This window comes from Euprymna scolopes, chromosome 10 (genome assembly GCF_053919585.1).
Source record: "Euprymna scolopes isolate OS-2025 chromosome 10, ASM5391958v1, whole genome shotgun sequence".
In the NCBI taxonomy this organism is placed as follows: domain Eukaryota; kingdom Metazoa; phylum Mollusca; class Cephalopoda; order Sepiida; family Sepiolidae; genus Euprymna; species Euprymna scolopes.
The window spans coordinates 45,788,962-45,816,435 of record NC_136491.1 but is presented as its reverse complement, the minus strand read 5'-3'; the positions used below and the strand labels follow the sequence as shown (position 1 = coordinate 45,816,435).

The 27,474-nt window shown below is 31.8% G+C and overlaps 1 protein-coding gene across 50 annotated transcripts in view; it reads left to right on the top strand.

Annotated features, from left to right (window-relative positions):
- The window catches only part of LOC145285972 (disco-interacting protein 2 homolog C-like), a 421,962-nt gene that overhangs the window by 376,916 nt on the left and 17,572 nt on the right, over positions 1-27,474 (top strand). For 44 of the 50 annotated variants that reach the window (XM_080134543.1, XM_080134527.1, XM_080134523.1 and 41 more), the window contains 14 exons: positions 1,028-1,140; positions 5,344-5,424; positions 5,565-5,688; positions 10,810-10,851; positions 11,405-11,544; positions 11,771-11,932; positions 13,333-13,463; positions 16,142-16,233; positions 17,032-17,108; positions 17,307-17,477; positions 19,852-19,971; positions 21,308-21,382; positions 23,253-23,427; positions 27,362-27,412. In XM_080134543.1, the coding sequence (XP_079990669.1) occupies positions 1,028-1,140; positions 5,344-5,424; positions 5,565-5,688; positions 10,810-10,851; positions 11,405-11,544; positions 11,771-11,932; positions 13,333-13,463; positions 16,142-16,233; positions 17,032-17,108; positions 17,307-17,477; positions 19,852-19,971; positions 21,308-21,382; positions 23,253-23,427; positions 27,362-27,412 (1,554 nt within the window). The remainder of the gene's footprint in view (positions 1-1,027; positions 1,141-5,343; positions 5,425-5,564; positions 5,689-10,809; positions 10,852-11,404; positions 11,545-11,770; positions 11,933-13,332; positions 13,464-16,141; positions 16,234-17,031; positions 17,109-17,306; positions 17,478-19,851; positions 19,972-21,307; positions 21,383-23,252; positions 23,428-27,361; positions 27,413-27,474) is intronic. The other 6 variants (XM_080134534.1, XM_080134530.1, XM_080134521.1 and 3 more) reach the window with 1 other exon arrangement.

The window sequence follows — 27,474 nt, the reverse complement described above, 5'->3', positions numbered from 1 at the left end:
ATGTTTACTTGCCTCTCCATGAAGAAGAGTTATCTAAACATGCACGAGGCAGCATGTTTAGTTAGGTGCATACGTGCAATGCATGCGAATGACAGAAATATTTTGATAAGACAAGAGAAATTTCCAAAGAAATGGATTAACCTTTGAAAGAGTCATGTCTGCTTGCATACAAAGTTATGAATTAAAAATTACTAAGAATAAGCGTAAGAAGTTTCAAAGTTAAAACAATTACCTTGTTCCTTCATTGTATTGGGCCAAAATATGTTGGTCTCCTTCATTGTATTGGGCCAAAATATGTTGGTTGATCCATCCAGCTCTGCAAGCAGAATCCTTCATCCAAAACACAAGATAAGTCCAATTTATAAACAAATAAACATTGTTTATTATTTTGGATAAGTGGCATTTGCTTCACTAAGATTTAATGAAAGATCTTTGCTCAACCAGACTGACACATACAAGACCCATTACACAGTCCTTTGGCCAAGAACCTTAAAGGACCTAATCTGCTCAGAGAGGCACGCTAACCCAACTGCCTGAGTAGCTTTTACCAGAATCAACTGTCCATCTACCCAATGTTTAACTCCAGTTCCCACTTTTACTCCTCTTCATTTGGGTTCTTTTCACGCCTAACTAACTTTGGCCTTTTGTTGATGATTATTGTTCAGCCATCCAGAGGAAATATTTACTGAAGATAACTTCCAACTGGTTTTTGAACATTGTTTCTCTCATAAAGCCAATCCCAGCAGGACTCTTCCATTAAATGTAGGACTTATTTTTTCAAACAAAGAGAAAAACAATTACCTTGTTCCAATAAGTATTTTTAAAAAGATCGAACACTTCAATAGAAGTTAGAGGAGAGGGGTGAGAAATACTTATATGCATAATTTAAATTTTATCTTGTAGATATAATATATCTATATTAAAGATAATATGTTTTATCTACTTATGATTTTTAGACAATTTGTCTAATGGTTTGTATTTATAACCTTTTTCATTGTATGTTTTTGTTTTTCTTTCTTCCTCTTAGATGTTACCCCATCAGCTGTACACGTTGGCAATATTGTGCAAGGAATGAGACTAGCCTGGGCACAAGGCCGTGAACTCATCAATTGTGACGATGATGGTGACCAAGGGAAAAAAGTAAATTTGCTTTTTTTTTATTCTTTCTGATTTATTTTTATTTTATTTTTATCTTCTGTCAAAAGCGGAATACATTCAAGGGTTGAATAGAATACTTTTGTGAACATGTACCATGTTGTGATTGTCTCCTTCATTGTATTGGGCCAAAATATGTTGGTTGATCCATCCAGCTCTGCAAGCAGAATCCTTCATCTAAAACACAAGATAAGTCCAATTTATAAACAAATAAACATTGTTTATTATTTTGGATAAGTGGCATTTGCTTCACTAAGATTTAATGAAAGATCTTTGCTCAACCAGACTGACACATACAAGACCCATTACACAGTCCTTTGGCCAAGAACCTTAAAGGACCTAATCTGCTCAGAGAGGCACGCTAACCCAACTGCCTGAGTAGCTTTTACCAGAATCAACTGTCCACCTACCCAATGTTTAACTCCAGTTCCCACTTTTACTCCTCTTCATTTGGGTTCTTTTCACGCCTAACTAACTTTGGCCTTTTGTTGATGATTATTGTTCAGCCATCCAGAGGAAATATTTACTGAAGATAACTTCCAACTGGTTTTTGAACATTGTTTCTCTCATAAAGCCAATCCCAGCAGGACTCTTCCATTAAATGTAGGACTTATTTTTTCAAACAAAGAGAATAACTCTTGGGTGGTCTGACTCTGGCCAGAAATATTTTCAATTCTCTGTACCCCTCCTCTTCCCCAGCTAAGCATCTAACAACTGCATGTCTGCTATTCGTGTGCATTAGCAAAACAGGCTGCATCATACATATTTATAATTGGAGCACTTATTAAAATCAAAGAAATGTCACTGCAGTTTTCTATAGTGAACAATTTGGGTAAAAAATAAACTATTCAAATGTTGAGTCAATTTAGCAGTTACTTTGTCATTAGCAGTTTAATGATTTATTCTCACAATATCTTTTTAACACCTGTCAGTAAGTTTAGAAGTGGAGTCAAAATTACTTTGCTGGAGTATTTTTTTCTGCTTCTTAAAATCTTTTGTACTCTTTCATATGGTAACTCTCAAAATAATTTTAAAAAATACATATAAATAAAAACATGCAGTTCGACTGTTTTATTGATCAACACTAGTATATAAGCTCCAACAATTTGCCTTTTTCCGAACTCTGTCAGATTAAGCAATTTTATTCAAATCTGAAAAAAAAATGACAGAAAGTGATATGACAGAATTTTGTTCTCAAGTATATGGCAAAGCTCTCTAAAGTTGCACATAATAATCAAAATCAACAAATGAAGCAGACATAACAATAAGTTACCGCCCTTACAATAGTGGAATAGTGAAAATTTATTTGAAATACAAATACTACCAAGAATGCAACTATGCATCTCAGAATTGATGGAAGACAACAAATAATGATGCAAAAATTTGGGGCATTTTTCATTGTATTTTGTTGGGGAGTTATTGGGGGGGGGGGGGTAGAATATGATAATGAATTTTGTCTAACTTCTCTTGAACTGCTATACTTTGGATAGCAATACACATGAAAAAATTTAAATGGCTTAAAATATTTCAATATTGGTATATATGGAAAGAGTTTGATAAGCTAAGAAAGAATCTTTTTAAATTTTTAAAATCCAATTAAAATCAAGGAAGTTATGACCATTTTTATGCTTTGCGTGTTTGGATATTTTCCCTTCTTTAAGACCATATGCATTTTGTCACATTTTTTGCACTACTTTTTCAGTAAAAATGCTATATCTTTGTTAAAACACAACACTAAGCAATGAAATTTGCCATATATGTGTATTTTTGTGCAAGGAATCTGAATATGCTACTGAAACTCTCCAGAAATGAATGGTTTCCAAATAATTTGCAGTAAATGCACATAAATATGCTGCGATTGCTTAAAAATGGCATGTATTCATTAAAAGAAAAGAAGTTAAAGAACTCAAAGTTTAGTTGTAATGCATTTTATGTGCCAAAAACTGAAATCGAAATCTAGGATTGGTTAAAAATGAATGTATTGCAATATTTCTTTGGTATTATTATAGATTAATACCTTCTGCTACCCCTCCCCATCTGACCACCTCTCCAAAATATGTGATTCTACCTTTATAGACAATTGCATGTGAACAACTTGAAAAACTTTAATAAAAGATAAGCAAAAATTATTTTAGAATTTAATGTAAAATGATTTCCCATTTTGAATCATTCGAGCGTTTTAGGGCAGTTACCCCCCCCCCTTTCCTATGATAGATAAATCCTGGGTGTTTTTTTGTTTGTTTGTTTTCTAAAAGGCGATTATGCATGGTTTTAAGAGGGTCTTTGTGCAATTATGAGAAGGTAGGGAGGTTGGCACTCTGACTTTGGTTAATGATAGGGCTAAGGAAAATTATGTGTGAACATCCTGAAGACTTGATAGAAACAAAATAAAAACAATTTTAGAATTTAGAGTGGGGGTTGGTTTCACATAAATGTAAAATAATTTACCATTTCAAGACGATCCTGGCATTTTAGGACAGTTGATCAATTTATTTTTTTATGGGAGATTAATCATGTGCACTTTCTTTAAACATTTTTTATGCTTTTTTTTTTTACGCTTATATGAACTCACAGAGGAAGTTTGTTTAGTGGAGAGCTCTGCCACTTGTACTTAGCGTTATTGCTAAGGCTAAAGGTTTTAGGAGGAGGCTTACCACTGGTACCTAGGATTAGACATAGAATTAAGCGAGTTTTTTTTTTTGTTTTTTTTTTTTTAAGGGGGTGTTTGATACCCATTGTGAAACTTTACAAGAATTATGACAAACAAAAATAAATGTTATTTAAAAAAGTGACGTCCCTCTAACAGAAAACATGATGCTTGGAAAAATATCAAGTATTTAAATTCTATTTAAATATAAAAAAAGAAACAAGTTTTTGCTAAAGCTGACAAATTGTTAAAAATTTTGAATTAATGTTATTTTGATTTTTAATTACATTTCATGTCTTTTCCTACCGTTTTTATTTTTTAACTGAGCACCTCCTACTAATATTTAAATATTGATTATTTTTTTATTTTATTTTTAATAATCGGGTAGATTAGTTTCCATTCGATAATAATTCACTAAAAACATTTTTTAAGGGACGAAAATTAGAAGTGTGTACATGTGAACCAAAACAATGATAGTTCACATTTTCACTTGTTAAAATATTTAAAAATTTACTACTACTCAATTTTTAAAAATATTTGTATGGTTGATCACAAAATAGCTCTAACTAAGCATGTAAGAATTTTTATTTATAACCAGATTTTCAATTTAAAAAAAAAAATCGATTTGAAATAAAAATAAACAACAAAAACAAAAGGTCTGTTTACGCCATGTTATTGCTGCTGCTGCTTCTGCTACTATCACTACTATTACAGAAGTCTTGATTCAAATTCATGACAATTTTTTCGGATATTGTTTTTAAATTGCTACGTACCACTAGAGAAAACACTGTCCAATCATCTTTTTAACGAATAAACATAGTAAAAAGATTGTTTTATTTAATAGTGAGTGTCTGAAGAAAATTTTTTTCAAAATTTTCAATACTCATCATTTTGAAATCTTTTTTTTTTTAACACAACAAAAATACGAGTGGTCAAATGAATTTCGGACACTCAAAATTATTAAAAATGACATCTCTTTTGGCTAATTTCCAAATTTCATTAAAAAAATTCTTGCCGGAAACACTGTACGAATGTTTAGAAATGGGGGGGGGGGGTCGTTACAAAATCTTACCAAAAATGCTGTTTTATGATGTTCACATTTTTATCATTTTATTTGCTTAAAACTCTAAAAATATATAATATATGTTATTATTTACTAATTCATTTGAAAGTATATTCATTTTTGAAGAAACGGTGGTATTTTGAAGACTTAAAGTGCTTTGGTTTTTAAAATATGACTATTTTAGCAGAAACCCCTTGAAATCTGTGATTATCCAAAACGTTTTAACGGCCATGTGTATTGCTACTTTGGAATTCTCTCCCCATTTCCTGTTTCCCTTACTACTAACATACAGAAGTTTAAATGTAATGTGAACAGACATCTCACTGTTCATCTCCTCATATAGTTCCCTGTAGACGTGATCCTAATAGCCCCCTCATGTCCAAGTTATAATATGCCTTGTTTGTTTGAAAAAAAAAAAAAATTTTTTGTTGGTGATCATCAAAAATATTTTCATGCTTTTCTTCTTCTTTTTTCAAAGCATCAGTTTTTGACAGAAATTCTTCGATGGCGCTCGCAAACTACTCCAGACCATGTTGTATTCACCTTACTTAATGCAAAGGTAAATTTCTTATTTTGGATTATTATTTAACCCATTATATTTATCAATTTTTTTTTTTTTTTTTGTTAAAAGTAGATTTTCTTGTAAAATAACATGCTTTATTTGTTCTGTCATTAATTGTAAGTGTATTCTTTTGAAAGGTACAACCGGCATTGGTGATGACATGTTCTCAGTTACACAAGAAAGCTGAGCGCATTGGCTGTTTACTCATGGAAAAAGGCCGACTTAATACAGGTGACCATGTGGCGCTTATATATCCACCTGGTAAGTTTTGAGTTGTTTTATTATGAGTTAAAACAGTGTCTTTTAGTTTTAGATCCTTCAAAGTGCCCTTGGTCCTTTATTTAATCATAATTAGTATTTTGCCTTTTCTTAGATCCATCAAGGTCATTTTGTCAGCTAGCATGTAATAAGAAATAAAACAGTTTTGACATAATATAATGGTTGACATGTTAAAAAATCCAACAAAAAAAAAATACAAATAAAATTTTTCTAAGTTTTCTTAACTTATTAACAGAACTACCTGGCATTGTCCGAAGTCTTGGGTATAAAACCTTTCTCCCTCTCTCTCTCTCCTTGACATTTGTTTAGACATATTACTTAATTTTAACACAGTCTCCTCCTCTCTCTCTCTTGCTATTTCCTTCTCCTTCTCTTGCTTTTAAACTTTTGCACCTGATAGAAAAAGGTAAAATTATCAGCAAGCTTACTGACCTAGTTTCAGTGTTCTATTTAGAACATTTACCAGTGAGAATGCATTAATTTGGTTCTTGATGAAAATGAATATTAGAGTATATAACCAGCTCTGGGTAATACTGGATAAGAATATCTCTCCATCATTCGCCCATGCATAAAGTATTGTTACCATGTGCATCCACTTCTTAGACAGAAAAAAGAGTCTCCAATCTAATAGGTCCTGCATTATCAACCAAGCTCCAACTCTTGTCCTGGTGCTACCAGATCAGGCTGTCTATTGGCTTCCTGAGACGAAATGCACCTACATCGATTTTCTGTTTTTGTTTTCTATTCTCTTTTGTAAAACTTATGTTCTGCAAAAACAAAAACAACAACCCCCTTCCTCTCTCTCCTTTCCTTTTCCTTCCCTACTTCCCAACCCCGTCGCCCCCCTCCCTCCCCCTCCCCCTTTTCTTTTTACCCTGTTGGTAGGGTACTAGAATAAGCCGACTGCGCCCCTGCAGAGGGTAAAAATCCCTCAATGGAGCAACCAGTTAACCAAGCCCTAGCACTTACACCCAAAGTACCAACTACCACAACAAAGAGCGAAACTTAAAGGTACTCTCATCTTTTTTTTTTATTTTTCTTCTCCCACTACAAAAAATAGTCAAACCAAGTAATTGCTAGAAGGCGGTGGCAAGGGTCAATCAATTGGAAAGACCAGAACTTAACACTCCATCTGAACAAATGTATTTTTGAGGACATATTGAACAGAAAATATAGTGCTTGAGAACTCCTTACCAAAAGAGTATATTTTCCACGTAGCCCCGACATGGTCAAGGCGAATGGGTTTTCCCCTTACTATGCCCCAATTTTGGACTCCGAGGTGGGTAGGGAGCATGGTTGATGAAAAATAAATCTCAAAATCCATGGCTGATAAAAACAAATGCATCCCCCTCAAAACTCTTAAAAGAAACCATTCCTCTGACTCTGACCTCTCAAGCTCAGATGAAGAACAAAAATTTTAAACTAGAAAAACCGTTCCAACTATAGACGAAGGAAACTTCCCACAATTCTTGGTTATTGAATTAATCGAAAATAAAAAAGTTGGAAATTTATCACCTTTTCTAATAGAAAAGACATTATCCACAAAAAATAAACCAAAAATGATCAAAAATACAAAAGATGGAAATCCACTAGTTGAGATAACCAATCTTAGAGATGCTCAGTCTCTACTCAAAATGAAGAACTTCCATGAGTACAAGTGCAAAGTCTTTCCCCATAAAACACTAAACACTTTGAAAGGAGTAGTTCGAAGTTATGAACTATCGCTAGCAACTGAAGAAGAAATAAAAACTAAATTAGAAAAACAAGGAGTAATCAACCACATCCATATTAACGTTTAACAAACCAAAAATACATAAGGAAATAAAAATTGGCTACTTAAATGTAAAAGTAGACCAATATATCCCAGCTCCATTAAGATGTTTCCATTGCCAAAAATATGGACATCATAGAGAAGCCTGTAAAGGAATAAAAATATGCGGAAAATATAGCAACAAAAGGCCTAACCACACCGAAGAAAAATGCATAAATGAGGTGAAATGCGCTAACTGCAAAGAAGATCATCCGGTCTTCTCTAAAATATGCAAAACATATAAAAAAGAAAGAGAAATTATAGAAGTAAAGTATAAAAAAACACAACCTTTCCAGAAGCCAGAAAAATAGTTGAGACGTACATGAAAGACAACACATATGCTGAGGCAACAACAAAGACAACTAAACCATACCAACATAATGAAATACATGATCAATATAGGGAGCTGATAAACAAACTGATTACATTAAACATTAAAGAATGGCCAGAATTTCAAAATAGCCTAAAATAAAAATACTCAAATCTGGGAAACAAAATACAAATAACAATAACACTGGATACCAAAAAAATCGAGGATGTATAGACCACATCACTAATCTCGAAAATTACATCAGAGAAGCCTTTATCAATAAGGAACGCGTAATATCTGTTTTCTTTGATCTTGAGAAAGCATATGAAATTAACCGGAAACACGGTATCATAAAAGATCTCCACAACATTGGACTAAGAGGCAAACTACCTGAATTCATAAAAAACTTCCTAACAGACAGATCTTTCCAAGTTCGCATAGACTCAACTTTATCAGACACACAAAATCAAGAAGGAGTGCCCCAAGGCAGCATATTATCAACAACTATCTTTAACATAAAAATCAATAACATAAAAGAACTCTCTCCTGATATACATAGCTCCTTATATGTAGATGACTGCTCAATCAGCTACAGATCTAAATACACTCACACTATTGAAAGAAAACTACAACATAAATAAAATTAATAAATGGGCAACTAAAAATGGTTTCAAATTCTCCAAAACTAAAACAAAATGCATCCATTCCTGTAACCAACGCAAGCTCCACCCTGACCCAACCTTACAGATTGAAGGCGAAAAAATTCCATTCGTAAACGAACATAAGCACCTGGGAATCATTTTTGACAAAAAACTAAATTTCATTCCACACATCAATCACATCAAAACCAAATGTAATAAAGCATTACAACTCCTATGAGTCATCGCCCATACAGATTGGGGAGCTGACAAGAACACACCACTCAAACTATATAGAGCATTAATTAGATCAAAAATAGATTATGGTAGCTTCATATATCAAAAACCCTCAACACAATATGCCACTCCGGACTAAGACTAGCACTAGGAGCATTTCCAACCTCCCCTGTAGAAAGCCTGTATGCAGAAGCACATGAAACTCCTCCAATGCTTAGAAATCAAAACCTTGGTCTAAAGTACTACACAAAACTTACAGCCAATTCCACAAACCTAGCACACAATAGCACTTTAAATCCAAACCGTAAACACCTTTTCGACCAAAAAGAAAATGCAATCAAAACCTTTGGACTTAGAAAAAAATCGATTTCCAAAGAAGCAAATCTACCCATAACCAAAATTCACAAAGCTGTCCTACTCAAAACCCCTCCCTGGAAAATCGTATCCCCTAACATCGAGTAAATATGGAAAGAAACATACTCATCCAATAACTTATCATGATGATCTCGATAAAGTCAAACAAAAGTATCCGGATCACACACACATCTAAACAGATGGGTCTAAACAAAATAACGCAACAGCCAGTGCAGAAATACTCAATAAATCAATCAAAAAACAATCAAACCTCCCAAAAGAAACCTCAATCTTCAGTGTTGAAATACATGCTCTAATCCGAGCTCTCAAACTCACCTCCAATAACAAAAAAAAAATTTATAATCCTTTCAGACTCCCAATCTACTCTAAAAGCGATTAAAAATAAAAAGATAGACAACCCCCTAATCGCAAAATTACTCCACAAATTAACTGAATTAAACAGTAAAAAAGAAATCATTTTCTGTTGGATACCGAGCCATTCCGGTATTAAAGGTAATGAATTAGCAGATTTAGCAGCAAAAAACGCCTTAAATTTCCCAATCGATGCAAATTTTAAAATTCCATACATAGATCTAAAAATACCTATCAACGCATATACAACAGAGAAATGGCAAACCTACTGGAATGAACATCCTAACAACAAACTTCACGAAATCATGCCAAAAATCAAAAACAAGAACAAAATACGAAATTAAACAGAAAAGAAGTCAAACTAACAAGAATAAAAATAGGCCATACCCACTTAACCCACTCATATTTCCTAAAAAAAAAGAAAGTCAACCCATCTGTATGCCTTGCCAAACACCACTCACAATCAAACACATATTAATTGAATGTACTGATTTTGTAACAGTAAGAAATCAATTCTACAAAGAGAACAATATTAAAGAGTTATTTGATAAAAACAATCCCCACACCATACTCTCATATCTTAAAAAAATTGGCCTTTATAAAAAAATTTAAAAAGAACCCTTTATACAGTGGTCCTGGATATGACCTTAAACTATATCCGATGGTGAGGCCCCACCTTGCGGGCTTTGGGGAGTGTGGAGCCACCCTTTAATTACCATTGCTCCCAGGTCCACTCTGACCCGGAGTGGTAGTACCTGTTAGGGTCCCAACTATGGGTTAAATAGAATCCGACTTAAAAACAAATATACTTCATTAAAAAATCGTTCCTCAAAATCACTAGATTCGACATACAATAACCTGAAAAAGGTTGATATGCCGTAAAACAAAAACAACCAACCAACTCTTGTCTCATTGCCACAATGTTGCATCTTTGTGTGTATTTTACAAGTACTTGAATGGAATATGCTCTGATAAACTCATTGCACTTGTACCTCCTCAACATATTCCAAACTAACTCAACAAGCAACAAAATCCCACTCCTTCAATAATGCCTGAAAGCCTTCTACTCTAATAGTTTCTTCCCTCAAACTTCTAGACTCCCTATTTCCTGTTTCCCTGACTGTACTAACATGCAAAAGTTTAAATGTAATGTGAACAGACATCTCCTCACATAGACATGCTCCCAAATAGTAGCCCCTTATTTTCAAATGACAATATGCCTTGTTTGGAGTGAACAAGAATTCTTTTTATATATATATAGTTTTTAAGTTTTAGTTGGACACACACAGACAGAAATATGAGTTTATTTTATAAAATAGATTAATTGCAAAACTCTTCATTCTAAAAAAAAAAAAAATTGTTTTATCTTTTGTTTTTTGTAGGATTGGATTTGGTTTGTGCATTTTATGGTTGCCTTTATATTGGTAAGTTCAAATTTTTCTTTATCAGATTTTATACGAGCAAAACATTTTTAAAGCTAAATTGATTTCTTAAAAAAATCAAATTCAGATTCTGGACATTTTCTGTAAAGTATTTTTCTTTTGGAAAGATTTCAAACTTTAATGTTGTTCATTTTCAGTTTAATTTTTTTAACTTTTTTTTTTTACTCATCTTGTTGATTATTTTTATTAATATAGATCTGTTTCATAAGTTTGATTTCATTGATTAGAATAATTGTAAATTCTTAACATTTAATCAATAAAAATATATAACTAGGGCTGTGACAACAGCATATTCTTTTCATTGTTTTGACTCTTGAGTGTATATCCGTTAATATCTTATATTTTTATATAGACGGATGTTGTTTTAAGTTGATTAAGTGTGTCTGTGTTGGATATATACCCGAGAGTCAAAAGAATGAAAAGAATATTCTGTTCTCACAGCCCTATATATAATTAAGCGATATGTTTTGTTTGTTTTTAAACATAAAAACAAAATTGTTGCCAAACTCAATTTTTACTTATCTATATATTACAGGCTGTGTACCTGTCACAATTCGACCTCCTCACCCTCAAAATGTGGCCACAACACTCCCTACAGTTCGAATGATTGTTGAAGTAAGCAAATCAGTAGCCATCCTCACCAATAATCCAATAATCAAACTGCTGAAAAGTAAGGTAAGTTATTGCGACTGCTGCTTTTGTCTAATTATTTTTTATTTTTCTCTTTTCTTTTTTCTTTGGTTTTTTTCCCTTTTTCTGCCTTTTTTATTTGTGCCTAACAAGATTTCAGTTTCATTTATTTTTTTTTTTAAATTTAATATTAAGAAAAAAAAATTTTTCCCCCATTTAAAAAAATTTTTTGTTTTTCATTGTAAAAATGTTTTCAATTTTTCAATTTCAGGAAGGAGGTGCTGTTGTAGATCCTAAGACTTGGCCGCAGCTGTTAGACACAGATGACTTAGGCAAAAAGAAATTAGCAGCCGTTTATCGCGCCCCAACCCCAGAGATGATCTGTTACCTTGATTTTAGTGTCTCAACAACAGGAATGCTTGCCGGTGTCAAGGTAATTATTTATCCTTTAATTCTAAATAGAATTTATATATATATATATATATATATATATATATATAATTTGTTGCCAATCATTACAACCAAATGCAATGCATAGAATCTGAATCAGCTAAGAATTTAACTATCATTGGCTCTCATTCAATGATTAAAATATTTTACCATTAAAAAATACAAATTAGGGCCTTTTACAACTCTGTTAGAAAATGCCCAACTTTTATGTGTATATATATATATATATATATATATATATAGTCATCCACATCCAGTACTGTTTCACTGTATCACAGCTCATCAGTGCAGCTAGACAGGCAACTACCTCTAGCCAGGATCGAAATCCGACTGCCCAAACGATAGTTAGGCTTCTCACTATTATGCTATATGGTTGCTGCTGTGCGGGTAGTGAATTAACAATGTTTTGACATTATCCAAATGCCTAAAGCTCAATTTGTTTGCACAAAGAGCGTCGCTTAATACGCTAATGGCAGTTTGTATTTCACTTCCCAATATGCTCAACCTAAGATAGGGAGCATTATAGTCATCCACATACAGTTCTGTTTCGCTGTATCACAGCTCATCAGTGCGGCTAGACAGGCAACTATCTAAAACTAGGATTGAAACCCAACCACTGAAATGACAGTCAAGGCTTGTCACCATTATGCTATATGGCTGCTGCTGTGTGGGTAGTGAATTAACAATGTTTTGTTATCGTTCAAATGCCTAAGCTCGATTTGTTTACACAAAGAGCATCACTTAATATGCTAATGGCAGTTTGTATATTACTTTCCAAAGACATACTATAAAGAAAAATTTAGGCATTTATATTAAAAATAAATGCATACAAACTTATTTTGAACTACATTTTTGGGTTTGGAATAATAACTAATGATATATAAATTAGATTCATCATGTAAACTTGGTTCTTCATTTCTTCTTTTTTGCAACAAACTTGGAGATCAATTAAAATATAATCTTTGTTGAAAATATATAAATTATTCAATTGACTCTGCTCTCCCTTTTAACTAGAATTAAAATGTAGTATCTGTTCTGATAGTTCACTTTATCTAGTCTCGCTATAGTCAGTTAAAGAGAAATCCTTCTGGACTGGGGCAATTTTAATTTTTTGTCCCAAGCCAAGGTGCCCTTTTATTGGAGTTGGATTTTCCTCTACATTCAAAAACTACCTTATATATAACCTTGTCCTCATGAAGAGGCAAATAGAGACTGTGTTCTTTTAAAGAAGCGTTAACAAAACGAGAAAAATAAATAAGAATTGTTGTAAAAGGTTTTTATATATAAAAAAGGTCTATCATTTATCGTGAATTTTTTGTGGTTTTGTACCTTTAATAATCTTAATCTCTTTGTTCTTTCTATCTTCCTCCTCCTCGGTTACAGATGTCTCATGCTGCTGCCACTGCTCTATGTCGATCTCAAAAGCTCCAATGCGAGCTATATCCCTCCAGAGATGTAGCCCTCTGCCTTGACCCTTACTGTGGATTAGGCTTTGTGCTATGGTGTTTAAGTAGGTAAGTACCAATTAAAACTATTAAAAAAAAAATTTTTTAACAATACAACAGTATCGGTTACATTTTCATTACTCACATGCTTTAAACTGATATCCTCATCTTCGTTATCTTTACCAAAAGCAACAAGCGGTTCTTGTCTAGAATTCCTCCTATATTAAAAAACAAACATACAGAAAATATCTGTATTATATACATACTTGTGACGAAACTAAAATATCATATTCCAAAAATCACATAAATTCATCTAGTAGTTTTTTTTTATAAAGAAAATGATTTTAAGAGATTAATGGGAATTCATAGGCATTACAATATAAATCTTGCAAGTTTTCATTAAGTTATCCCCTTTGTTTTTGTTTTTGTTTTTTTTTTTAAGATTTTCAAAATGGTGGATAAAACAGACACTTCTCTGTTACTCATAAAATTAGATTTTCTTTTTTAAAAATAAAGCTATGTGATCAATTTGCATGATTTTAGGAAGATGAGATTTACGTTTTGTTACGTATATATACATCATACAGATTTTTCTTTAATTTTGTTAACATCTGGTGAATTCTGGACAAGAACTCTACAAACTACATTCAATAAAATCCTCACTAGGAAAATGATCGCTAGAATTCAGAAAATGTGGTAAATAGGTGACAGTTGCATATCAGTCACATGGAAATACCCACTTTCATATCATGAAACAGGAATAACCATGTGAATGCTTTGCTTGTCAGACAAAATATAAAGTCAATCTTGATAGAATGTGATGATGTTACTCTCACCAGACATTGTTACAACAACAGAATGAAAAGTATGAAGAAATATGTAAAATTTAGTTTTAAATTACACTCTTCGGGAAGTTTAAAGTTCAATCCTCAGTGCAGGCAACACTCAAGAATGAATGAAAGTTTGGTTATTGGCATTAGGTCCGAGTCATAGGAAGGTGGCTAAAATCCTAAATAAAATCCAAAAATGGTGGAAAATACAATCCATTGAATATAGCTGAAAAGAAATGATGAGGAGTGGAATGAAAAGTGAATTGATGCTACACCAATACATCAGTAGATCTAATAGGTGGGGTCTTATATCAGTGAAGGGGGCTGGTGCACAAAACGTCCGTTGAGAGGAAGGCTCCAAAACTGAGCACATTTTCTCCTGATAACCCTCATGAGCCTATTAGTGGACCATTATGTGGGATTATCTACTGGTAACACTTGTGTGAGTTGTTTCTTCTGATCTACAATTGCGAATTACTTAGAACTTCTACCAAGTCATGGCTGACGTTACCAGAGCATGTTACCCCTATGGATTAAATAAAGGGGTCTTTTCTAAATACCATGCAGATTCATATGCTTAACAGGTGTTTGACAAAATACACCTGAAGAAGGTTAGAGGTTACATCGACTGAAATGTTGTGAGAATAACACTCAAGATGAGAACAGTAGTCCAAATAATTCAAATAATCAATCCTTATCTCAAATATTCAAAAATATGAAGAAGCTGCTTAAGAAAATGAAAATAGACAATTTCTAAAAAAACATGTCTATACAAGAAAATATAATGAATAAACCTGCCGACCCCTCAAAGTAAAACCTAAAACCTAACTTATATCTGTATGTATAAGAACGAAACATTGTAAAATATGTACATTTGAGGCATAAAATGATCATAAATGGGTTGATGTAATGTTAAACAAAATTAATTGAGCATCATCTTGATTGTTGTCATTTTCATAACTGTTGTATTCTTCGGTCTTTTATCATAATCGATAATCTTTCTTTAATTCATCTTGGTCATTCAAACATATAGAGAATGGAATGGACAAAAAGTTGATAAAATGATGACGGCCAAAGTGAGGACAGGGTAATGGTGAATAAAAGGAGAACCTAACTTTCAAACATACGAGAAGTTGGCACCCGCATCTCTAAATTCAAGTATGGAAACACAGAATCAATACAATTTCCAAATATATTTTATGTTTATTTTTTCACCCCATTATAATAAAAATATGTAAACTTTTTTATTAATTATTTTTTTTAATCGCATATTTTTATATATATGTATACATATAATATTCATTAAACATAGTTAAAACTGTAAAAAATATGACACATTAATAGAATTTTTTCATGTTTCTGTAAATAAATATATTTTTAAAATATCTAAATAATTTGACAACTTTTTAATCAATTTTTTCAATTTTTTAATCGTATATCTTTTCAAATGACTATCTTTATTTAAGTTAATGTTATATATTTTGTCAAATTATTTAGATATTTTAAAAATATATGTATTTTCAGAAACTTGAAAAAAATCTATTAATGTGTTATATTTTTTACAGTTTTAACTATGTTTAATGAAGTTTATATATATACAATTAAAAAATTAAAAATAATTGATAAAAAAGATTATGTATTTTTATACATTTTTATTATAATGGGGTGAAAAAATAGACATAAAATATATTTGGAAATTGTATTGATTCTGTGTTTCCATACCTGAATTTAGAAACGCGGGTGCCACCTCTCGGTGTGTTTGAAAGTTCGGGTCTCCTTTTATTCACCATTACCAAGGACAGAAGTGTAAAACATGTAAATATTAGGTTAAAATTATACACGGTGTTAAAATAATACTGTCAAACAATAGATATTTTATGATTCTCATTGCATTTCTGTTTATTTTCTCCTTTTTAGCATCTATTCAGGCCACCACTCTATCCTGATTCCCCCTTCAGAAGTTGAAGCAAACCCTGCAGTATGGCTGACTGCTGTCCATAATTATAAAAGTAAGCAACAATTTTCAATTTTCTTTTCTGTCTAACGTTAGACAAGAACAGATCGATTCTGATAATGCATCCTTTCAATCTGCACGTTTTCTGACGAACATGCAATTTCCATCTTAAACATGACACACAAAAGCAAATGCAATTTCAAACACCAAAAATGTGATGACAGACAGATGGCACCTCCTATTTTAGATGCTTAGACATGTTCACAATAAGACACATCCATTCAAAGTTTCACATTTATTGATGAAAATCTTATTATTGACGGACCCAAAACAAATTCCACTCATGGACTCATTATTAAAATTCAAAATTCTTTCTATAATCCAACTAGATTTGCTACAAATAAATTTTAATTTAATATGCTTAACTTGTGTATGAATTTTCAATCATGAATATGCAATGGTCTTTGTTTTATCAGCATTTAATAAGTACACCTAGGTACAACATGCAAAATTGTTAATAACTCTGGCATACTCCTTTCTTGGCATTGCCCTCATTTTGGTTGTGAAGGTAGTTTTCAGTTCAGGAATAGTCTTGGGATTCTTTTGATGGACATTATCTTATCAGATAAAAATGTGAGGGATTGGGATTTAGTGAGTGTGTAGCCCATTCATCATCACACATTCTGATAAAACAATTACCAAACTGTCTCTGTATATAATTGATTAGCAATAAAATAAAAAAACTATTTAACATTCATCATTGAAAATTGGGAAACAAGTCAGATGTGGACTGGTTTATTTGTATAAAATTAATAATTTTTTTTTATTAAAAAAAATTGTTTCTATTTTCCAGCTCGCGATACATTCTGTTCTTACGGTGTGATGGAGCTTTGTACAAAAGGTTTAGGTACATCAACCGCTGCCCTCAAAGTAAGATGATAATTTTTTCAGTGTTTTTCTTTCTTTTTTTTTTTTATCTTTCCCATTTAAAAAATAAGCATTAAAATAAAAACATCAACAAATTTATGCCAATGTACAATTGATTTTTTAAATTATCTTATTACATCTATTTTAGAATGTGAAATGTTGTTTTGTTAAAGTAGTTTTTCTCTTCTCTAATTTCCATAGGCCCGTGGCATTAATTTGTCTTGTGTCAGAACATGCTGTGTTATTGCTGAAGAAAGACCCAGAATTATACTGACAACATCATTCACTAAACTGTTTGCCAATCTGGGTTTGGCCCCACGTGCTGTCAGCACAAGTTTCGGCTGCAGAGTGAGCATTGGAGTTGGTTTACAGGTAAGTGAAATCAGAAACATTCCCTTAAGAGACGATAGTAGTAGACTTATTTTAATTGATTTATACAGGAGGGAAGTTAGTTTTAAAATTACTGCTACATTATTTTTTTGTTGTTTTAAACCTCATATTTGTAAACAACATTAATAAAAATAGAATTTGAGAATTCTATAGCAAGCGCCACTCTCCCCAATGGTTTACTTCTGCTTGTGCAGCTGCCATTGCTCAAAGGCAGCATGCGTTCTGGAGATTCAACGACATAAGTCCAGTTCAAACAAACAGAAGTATATAGAAGTTAGAAATAATTGTAAGAAAGTAATAGCGACAGCTAAGACAGATTACTCTGAAACCACTAAAAAACGCATCGAAGCACAGAAACTAGGAACCCATGATTTTTGGAAAATCTACAACAGCGTAGTAAATAATGGGCAGTCAACGATTCCCCCACTATCAAACAATCATGAGGTTGCTTGCACGGCAACCGACAAGGCTAATCTGCTTGCCAATCAGTTTGCTTCAAACTCCACACGAGACCCGACACACCACTCCCTCCCTAACTTTCCTTTGCGGACAGACACCACACTAGACGATTTGAAAATCACCCTTTCTCAAGTACATGGTATTATAAAAAACCTAGACACCTCAAAAGCATGTGGACCAGATCTCATCTCGGCTGTGCTATTAAAAAAATGCTCTGCCGAGGTTGCTCCAGTTCTCTCCAAACTTTACAATAAATGCCTTAACGAATCTTTCTTTCTCGACTGCTGGAAAACCACTTCTGTGGTACCAGTCTTCAAGAATTCTGGCGAAAGAACTGACCCACTAAATTACCGCCCCATTAGCCTCCTCCCGCTTTTCGCCAAAATATTTGAGTCCTTAGCTAATCAAGCCCTAGTCCAGCACCTAACAGCTGCTAAACTCCTGACTGACAAACTATGGATTCAAGCAAGCTCATTCAACAGCAGATATCTTAACTGTAGTCTCTGAACGTATATACCATTCACTGGACAAAACAGGGGAGGGTAGAGCGGTAACCCTTGATACATCTAAGGCTTTTGACAGGGTATGACATGATGGTCTTCTAAGGAAAATTAGATCATATGGTATCACTGGAAGAATACATAATGTAATTAAATCCTTCTTAAGTAAGAGAAAAATCCAAGTTGCCCTCGACAGTCGTACATCTAAACAGTATGACATAAATGCGGGAGTATCTCAGGGGTCCATCCTTGGACCTTTATTATTCCTGATATTCATAAATGACCTCCCTGATAAAATTGTTTCTGAGATGGGTATATTTGCCGATGACACCACTCTCTATAACAGATATGAGGGGAAAACAAATGGACACATATCTAAGGAAATGGCAGAAACACTAGAGGATTACCTCCAATCTGTAGTAGAATGGGGACAAAAATGGATGGTCACATTCAATGCTGCCAAGACTAAGCTTGTTTCCTTCAATAACTACAAGAAACCTTCTCTACCACCAATAGAAATGGCCAAGAACACATTGCCTGAAAGTATTTCTTTTAAACTCCTCGGCCTAACGTTTACAGGGAATATGAACTGGAATAGATACATTGAGAGAATTGCCAAGGCTGCTGCAAAGAAGGTCGGCTCTCTCTACCGTGCTAGAAAATTACTTATGCTTGAAAGTATCCTGTACCTCTATAAGGCCACCATTCGCCCATGTATGGAGTACTGTTGTCACATTTGGGCTAGTGCATCTGCTACTTGTCTCTCACTCCTGGACAGGGTTCAAAAGAGAGTCGCCAACCTGATTAGTCCTGAACTGTCATCTAGGCTTCAGCCTCTGTCCCATCGACGAGATGTTGCATCCCTCTGCCTGTTCTACAAATACTTTAATGGTGAATGCTCTGACAAACTGCAAACACTTGTACCTCCTCGACGTAACTACCCCTGACAAACCTGACAAGCAACTAAGTCCCACTCCTTTACAGTAGAGATCCCTAGGTGCAAGAAAGCCTTTTACTCCAATAGTTTCTTCCCCAGAACTGCAAGTCTTTGGAACTCCCTTCCGGGATTCTGCTTTTTCAACTGTACTGATATGCAGAAGTTAAAGTGTAATGTGAATAAACATCTTTCTACTCATCTCGCTTCATAATGCCCCCGCAAGTTATGTCCCTGATAGTAGCCCTTTACTTCAAAGTGGCACTGTACCTTGTTTGGAGTGAAAATTGAATTAAAAAAAAATATATATTTTTTTTTTTTTAAATTTAATAAATTATTTTTTAATCAATGCACAATGCGAGTTGGCATATCATCACACACGGTATTAAGATCTTTGAAAAGTTTTTTTTTGTTTTTGTTTTAATTATTTATTGATAATTCTCTTTATATGCTTGTCATTCAGGGAGCTTCCAGTCCAGAACCTTCAACCGTGTATGTAGATTTACGTGCCCTTCGGAATGATAGAGTGACTCTGGTGGAGAAAGGAAGCCCTCACAGTTTGTGTTTACGGGAATCTGGGAAGGTAAGGCTCTTTTTTATTTAGCCCTTTTTTCTCTTTTTATTTATAATTTTTCATTTTTTTGGTTAGAATCCATAATTTTATAGATTCCAATAAAGTCATCACCATATCGCATCAATGGCTGATCTATAGAAGAGTGGTGTCAGTTGCCCAATTTAGATACTGATCTAAGGATCATGTTCTATGACTTATGGTGTCATTTCATGTCAACAATCAGTTCTCTTAATGGTTTATCATATACAATACACAGTGAGACATTTTATGATAGAATGTACTGATTTTACTCCCAATGTGACAGTTATTAATACCAGAAAGAATTTTTCACATCAGGATAGAAACACCCCTTTTCCCACAAAACCCCATTCTTTTCACACACTCTGATAATTCTCACCCTCACCTAAAAACTGACTCACTTATTTTCAACAGAGGAAAAATTTTAGAAAACAGTGAGCAGTTCATTTCTATCCTGATCAATTTGAGAGAGTCTTACTAACCACTTAGCATTTTGTTCTGTTTTAGTATAAATACTGCCTGTTTTTTTTTGTTTTTTTTCTGGTATAAACCCCCACCCCCAAGTGATGGAATTGAAATTGTACATATATATTTTGTAAAGAAAAAAACATCAAAACCTGGAATTAACATCAAGTAGAATGTGATATTGTTGACTTGAACTAGTTTAAGAGAATAAATGAAAATTATGATGCATGTCCTCCATCTGACCCCCATTCAATTTGGCCTTGTATAATTCTTTCAGTATTTTTTGTAAAATCTTTTTGTGGAATTTATTGTAATTATTATACTCAAATAAATGTATCAGAGTAGAATTTATAGTATTCGTTTTGCAGATAGGCTTATACTCAAGTTTGATATCTGCAAGCTCAACGAATAAAATTTAAAAAAATGAACAAATAAATGAACGAACAGAATTTTATACAATTCTAAAAACCAATGAAAATTTTGTATGAAATAAGCAAAGATTGGCATTAAATGACCAACAAGGGTTAAAATGCTACTAGACCATCATGTTCAGTCTAACATCCATTTTACATGCTAGCATGAATTGGACGTCTTTTATAAATTGACTCCCAAACAAACCTGTTTTTGTCCAGGTTTTTTTTCTCAAGTCTATTTTTATCACTTCCTTCGTCTTTCTGTGGACTGAATCTGCTTTGCTTCATTCTCATCCTTCTATTTAGGATTGATCAATTGAGAAGATGTTTATTTAGTTTTGAAAGGACTTCATTGAGAAGGAATAGAATGGAGAGTTTTGTAGGCTAAAAAAAAAGAAAAAATTTATTTTATGAAATTCTGAATAATGATTTTTTGATTTGTATTTCAGCTTCTTCCAGGCGTTAAGGTTGTGATTGCCAACCCTGAAACCAAAGGGCAATGTGCTGATTCCCATCTGGGAGAGGTTAGTATTGCTTTTCTTTTCAAAAGTAAACCCATATTCTCGCTCCTTTGTGATAATATTCAGTTTTATAAACACACACACACACACATATTATAGAGATAGGTTAGAAATATTAAAATCGAAAATAGAAAGCTTTTTCAATGATTTCTACTTCCATCTTAAGAGTATAAATATACATATGTGTGTGTGTGTGTCTGTATAGATAAGTAAAAGGCAATAATCTAAGAAAAAAAACTGTTCTAGTATATATATATATGTTTTCAATAAATATTAACCTATTCAAATAGAATTGTTTATCTGATGGTTTAATTACATAACGCAATGATTTTTTTTTTTTAATGATGTAAGCTGATTTTAGCTTTTCAAGTTATTGAAAAGTGTCTACAGTTTACTAATAATCTTCAGAACCAGAATTAATTTTATTTTTAAATAAAAAGTTTTAGATTAGGTATATATTTAAATTGTTTTCAGTATTTCTTTAACTTTTATTTTCTAAATATATTTCTCTAGAATTTTAATATATTTTAGGTATTTATTTAGTCTGTTATACAACTCTTTAGTTTCTAAATGAATAATATAAATTGACTCATCAAATTTATTTTACATTTCTATTTATGAATTGGCAATGAAAAGGAACTGATTGCCTTATTTAACGGAAATTAACCACGTTTCACTTTTTATCTGTCATAAAATAAAAATCATCCATTAGTATAAATTTTAAAAATTACTAAAAATGATCCAGTAAAAAAATAATTTCAACTAGAATAGAAATAAAATTCATCAAATTATTATTTCATGTTTTAATGTGGAGTAATGCTTTGTGGCTAATTCTGTATGACAAACTTCTCTCTTGTTTTCCATTAAAATCTATTATTTCAAAATACAAAATTTTCCATTAAAATACAAAATGTCTGATCAGTAATATGTATAATTTCTATCTCTACTATTATATAAAAAGAACTTTGTGTGTGTGAGTTCGTTCCCTATAAACTCCACAATGGCTGGGCCGATTTTTATGAAACTTCACACAAATGTACTTTATGTACAGTCGCAGTGTTCTTAGATAGCTTTTTTTATCAGAATGTTTTCGATAAGTATCGATAATTGAAAAATCCGGTGAAAGAAGGAACAGGCTGTTTTGACTAAAGTTAACATGTTATACAGTCTACACTCACAAGTGCATTTGAGAACTTATATTACTGCACAAACAGAAAGACCAGGCATATAAAATCAACAGTATGTTCTTTGAGATGACAAAGGCATGTTCGAAATGAATGTTTCTGTCTGAAGCACAATTGAATCATGATACTTGACTTTTGAATTTTAAACTTTAATTCAAGTCATTATATATAAAAATAATTTTATAAAATCAACAGTAGGTTCAGTGCAATGTTATCTACAATGTATTGTGGACTAAGTCACTGCTGGGAGGCCTGTGAAGCGTTTTCCCAGTGCACCACAGTGGATCTCCAACTAGAGCAGGAAACTAATCAATTTGATTGAAATATAGGTGATTTCACCAATTTTGATGATCATAAAATATTGGAGGATGAGACATTCATTGATCATCATTCAATTCCAGGCAACATCGGGTCTTCTTGCTAGTTTTTTATAAAAACTAGATCTAGTGCATCTACTAAATTATTTTTCGTAATTTTTTAAAATCTATGCAAATTTTGACACATAAGTATGTAATGATGTTTTTACTTTAAATGCATTTGTTTCAAATCCCACTAATCTGTAGAAACATACAAAAATAAAAACAAAGTCTCCCAGGTAAGGTCGGATAGTTAGAGTGGTTTTACATATTTATATATTTATCTTAACCATCTTTTATTTTTATTTTTTTTTTTTAATTTTTTTTTTTTAGATCTGGGTGAGCAGCCCTCACAATGCCACTGGTTATTATAGCATCTATGGTGACGATTCTCTGCACACTGATCACTTTGACTCAAAACTGGCCACTGGAGATATTCACACTACATATGCCAGAACTGGCTTCCTTGGCTTTATTCGTCGCACAGAATTGACTCAGTCTGATGGAGGTAAGATCTTATTCGACTTGTGTTGCATTATTAAATAACTATCGATATCTTAATATCAATTTTTCTGTACAAGTAATTCTTGGGTACATTATTTTTTTCTTTTTTCAAATCTCAATTTTTACAAACTCAATCTTCAATATTTCCCATCACAACACAAAAGGTAACTGATTGAATATTCTGTCCTTTTCACTTTTATTTAAAACCTTTTTTTTTTTTAATTCTTATTGTTTTCCAGACTTTTTTTTTTTTTGCCGGTTCTTATTCTCAAATGTTTTCTCAACGAATTACGTCTAACAACAACGTTCCATCCTTTTTCTTTTCATTACCCCTCCCCTCCACATTCATAATTGCTCACTTTCATGACATCCTTTCTAATATTTACTAACATTCAATTACAGAAAACTTATTAAATCGTTAACCCTTTAATATTTTTAATATTGCCAGTTAGAAAAGAAAAAAAAAACTAATTTTTTTAATATGAAAAGGCATGATCATTCTTCCAATTTTCTTTTCTGTATGTTCCAAGTCTTGAATTTATGCTCTCTTGATAATAAATTCCTTATTTAAGAGAAATACGCTTTCTGACAACTAAATATTCTTCACCAAAAGAAAGCCTTAAAAAGAAATGCTTACTGAAAATTTGAATGATTTGTGTGCATAAAATATTTGCTTTCTTTTCCTTTCATCTTCTGCTTTTCTGCTTGTGAAACAATTGCAAAAAGTCTAAAAGTGTCTTTGAATCGCTTCCACTCATCAACATCTCTTCATGACATATATTTTTTTTTCAACATGATGAGTTTACTTACTCCTTGAGTATTTTTTATTGACTTTCTAGTAATTGCAAAATAGACATTTATATTAAAAAAAAAAAAATAAATAAATAAAGCAAAATCTTTTGATCAAGTAATTTTTTATAAAGAGAATAATTTTTAAGTGATTAATATTAATTCATAAACATTATGATATATAGTAAGTATGAATTATTGTGGAGTTATTTCTTTGTTTCTTGAGTTATTTTTCCAAATAACAGGCAAGACAGTCACTTCTCCGATAGTTGTTAAATTTGATTTTCTTATTTAAAAATAAAACTATTTGATCAATTTACATATTTTTTGGAATATGAGATTTTTTGTTTCATCATGGTTATATACATCATACATATTTTTATTTTTGATTCTAGTATCAAGGAAATTCTGGACAAGAACAAAAAAAATATTTTTTCTTTTCTAACTTGTATATTGAAGGGTTATGACTTTTCCATTTTCATATGTAATTTAAAGCCTCTATTCAGTCTTAATAGACAGTGGATGCCTCCTGTCAAGTGCCTGCACGAGAAGCTAGAGTTGTGCAGTCTCTAATTGCATTTCTGAACTAGTATTATTTAAGTTCATTAGTAAAAAGACTGGAAGCAGTGTCTGGATAAGCAGAGAAATATTGGTGTTATTTCTTAATTTTCCTTCTCTTAGATTAGTAGCACAACCAAGGCTTTCTATTAATCTACTCTGTTTAATAGCAGGAGGGAAAATATATCAATTCATACCTTTCTCAAGAGTATTAGTGAAAGTGATGCAGTTGCTCAGACATGTAAATGCAAATTTGACTTGTAGTAAAATCTAATATATAAAGAAAAGTCAATCAGATTCTCAAACTTAAACTGCTAATACATTGCATCTGACAAATCGATATTTGATTCTGCTTAGCTAGAGAATTACAGAAATTTTCAGTTAAATACAAATTCTGTATACATCTTATAGTGATGATATATCTTTCTTTTTTAAACAATAGTGAAAAATACTATGCACAGATAAAAAAAAATAATTGTTTATTATTATTACTATTATTATTATTTTCAATTTATATTTTCATGTACCAAAACATTTTTTTATTAAATTGAGAATGCGTTAAAATATCACAAATCTAGACATTCTAAACTAAAAAAAATAACTGACGTATAATTTGTATTATTGGATCAATTAGATTTTAAGGATCCCAGAAAAAATATATCTTTCTTTATATTAAAACTTGACCTTGTGATGAAAAACCAAACAACTTGTTTTTATTATCAATTTGTCTACAGATGCTATGTGCATTGAAAGTCAACTGGTGTAGATCTGAAGTTATTTCAAACTTAAGCATAACAAACTGACTAATGAATGGATACTGCCACTTATATGGATGCTTGGATAAAACAAAAAAAATGTAGTTTTAGAACTCAACTTTTTAAATAATTGTCTTTCCAATATTTTCATAGTTTTATTATTATTAGGTCCTTGTCCAGAATTCTTCTTATATTAAACAAAAATTAAGAAAAATCTGTATGCTGAATGTGCCTATGATGGAAAGAAAATATTGTACATTTATTTTTTTATTTTTATAAAGAAAATCATTTTTAAGTGAATTAATATTTTTAAACCCCCCTCCCCCCAGCATATTAAGAATGGCTTTTTAAAATCTTGCCAAAGTTTGAATTATTTTGAGTTACCTCCCTTCTTCCTTCACTAATTTCAAGATGGCAATGTGAGATCATCTCTGATAGCTTTGCTATAAAATCAGATTTTCTTATTTAAAAATAAAACGATTTGATCAATTTATATGATTTTTAGTGTACAATATTTTCTTTCCATCACGGCTGTGTACATCATACAGATTTTTCTGTATTTTTGTTTTATAATATACAGGGGATTCTGGACAAGAAATTATTATTATTATTATTATTATTATTATTATTATTTTCAAAATGTATTTTTTGCTCTCTTTTTAATTTGCTAGGTGATAATAAGGGGAGGCTTATTTTTGCCTTGAGCCATTCACAATCCCAGTCTGAATTTTCTCCTTTTCCAGCATGTACTAAAAAATTGCCACTACAGTCCCTTTGCCTCTCCTTCCCCTTCATTTATTGCACACACAATCCATTCAATTCCATCTTCATCTTATTCTGAATCTTTTTTTTTCTCTCTTCCCCAAATGTTACCCATTTAAACAAATGTATTCCGTTTCTTCTCTTTTTGGTATTTTTCTGTCTTTTTTTTTTTTTTTTTTTTTCACTTTGTTTCCATTGTTTTTACTTTATTTTTTATTCGAAAAGAAAATTAATAGGAATGTAAATTATTGAAAAGGCACACAAAACAAATTTTAGTGGAAATCCATGTATTTCTTTGATGGAAATGAGTGTTCAATTGTATTTCATATCCCCCCCCTCACTTTTCTCTTTCTTTTAATGGAATTTTGTAAACCTAAATATACTAGTTAATTGGTTCTGACCAATACTTACTTCTAATTAAAGAGAACCATGCAATTTCCCACAAATAGACATTTTAAAAACTTAGAATTATATAGCACAAACTGTCAAAGTAATTCTTTTATCTCAATTTTTCTTTCTTGAATATTTTCTATGTTTTGATTTTTGTCTGGCAGGAATGTATATTTTTAATTTATTTTGAATGGATGAAATTTCATTATTTTGAACTTAAATGTAAGATTAAATCAAAATTTTATAAAAAGAAACCACTCCCATCTTTTTGTTAAAGACATTTCTTTTCAAACTTAATATAAGAACGAGCATTGCTAAATTTCTGGCTCCTTTATTAAATTTGGGAAGAAAAAAAACATGGAAACAATTATCAAAATTTTATCAAACATCCATTTTTACAATCACTAAATTTTCATTTTCACTCCAAACGCATTTTCTTTCATTCTGCTTTTTATTTATTTTTTTTGTGTTGATTTTCATTAAAAAAATTTTTGTTCTACATTTTCTTCCGCTTTTAAAATTGATTTTAAATTCATCTTTATCATCCCAAACTGTTTTTGCCACATCTTATTTTTGTTTGATTTTTTTTTTTCTCATCTGTTTTATTTTGTCTTTAGTTATGCAACGCCTTTCATTTGTAGCAACGCTTAGGTTTTGTTTCTTTTATTTGTTTATATTTTTTAGTTTTTAATGAGCAGAACCCTGGCCTACAACTGACTCTTCCGTCACCATCAGGTTCACCATTACTGTTTGTTACATCTGTTATATATATATATATATATATATATATATATATA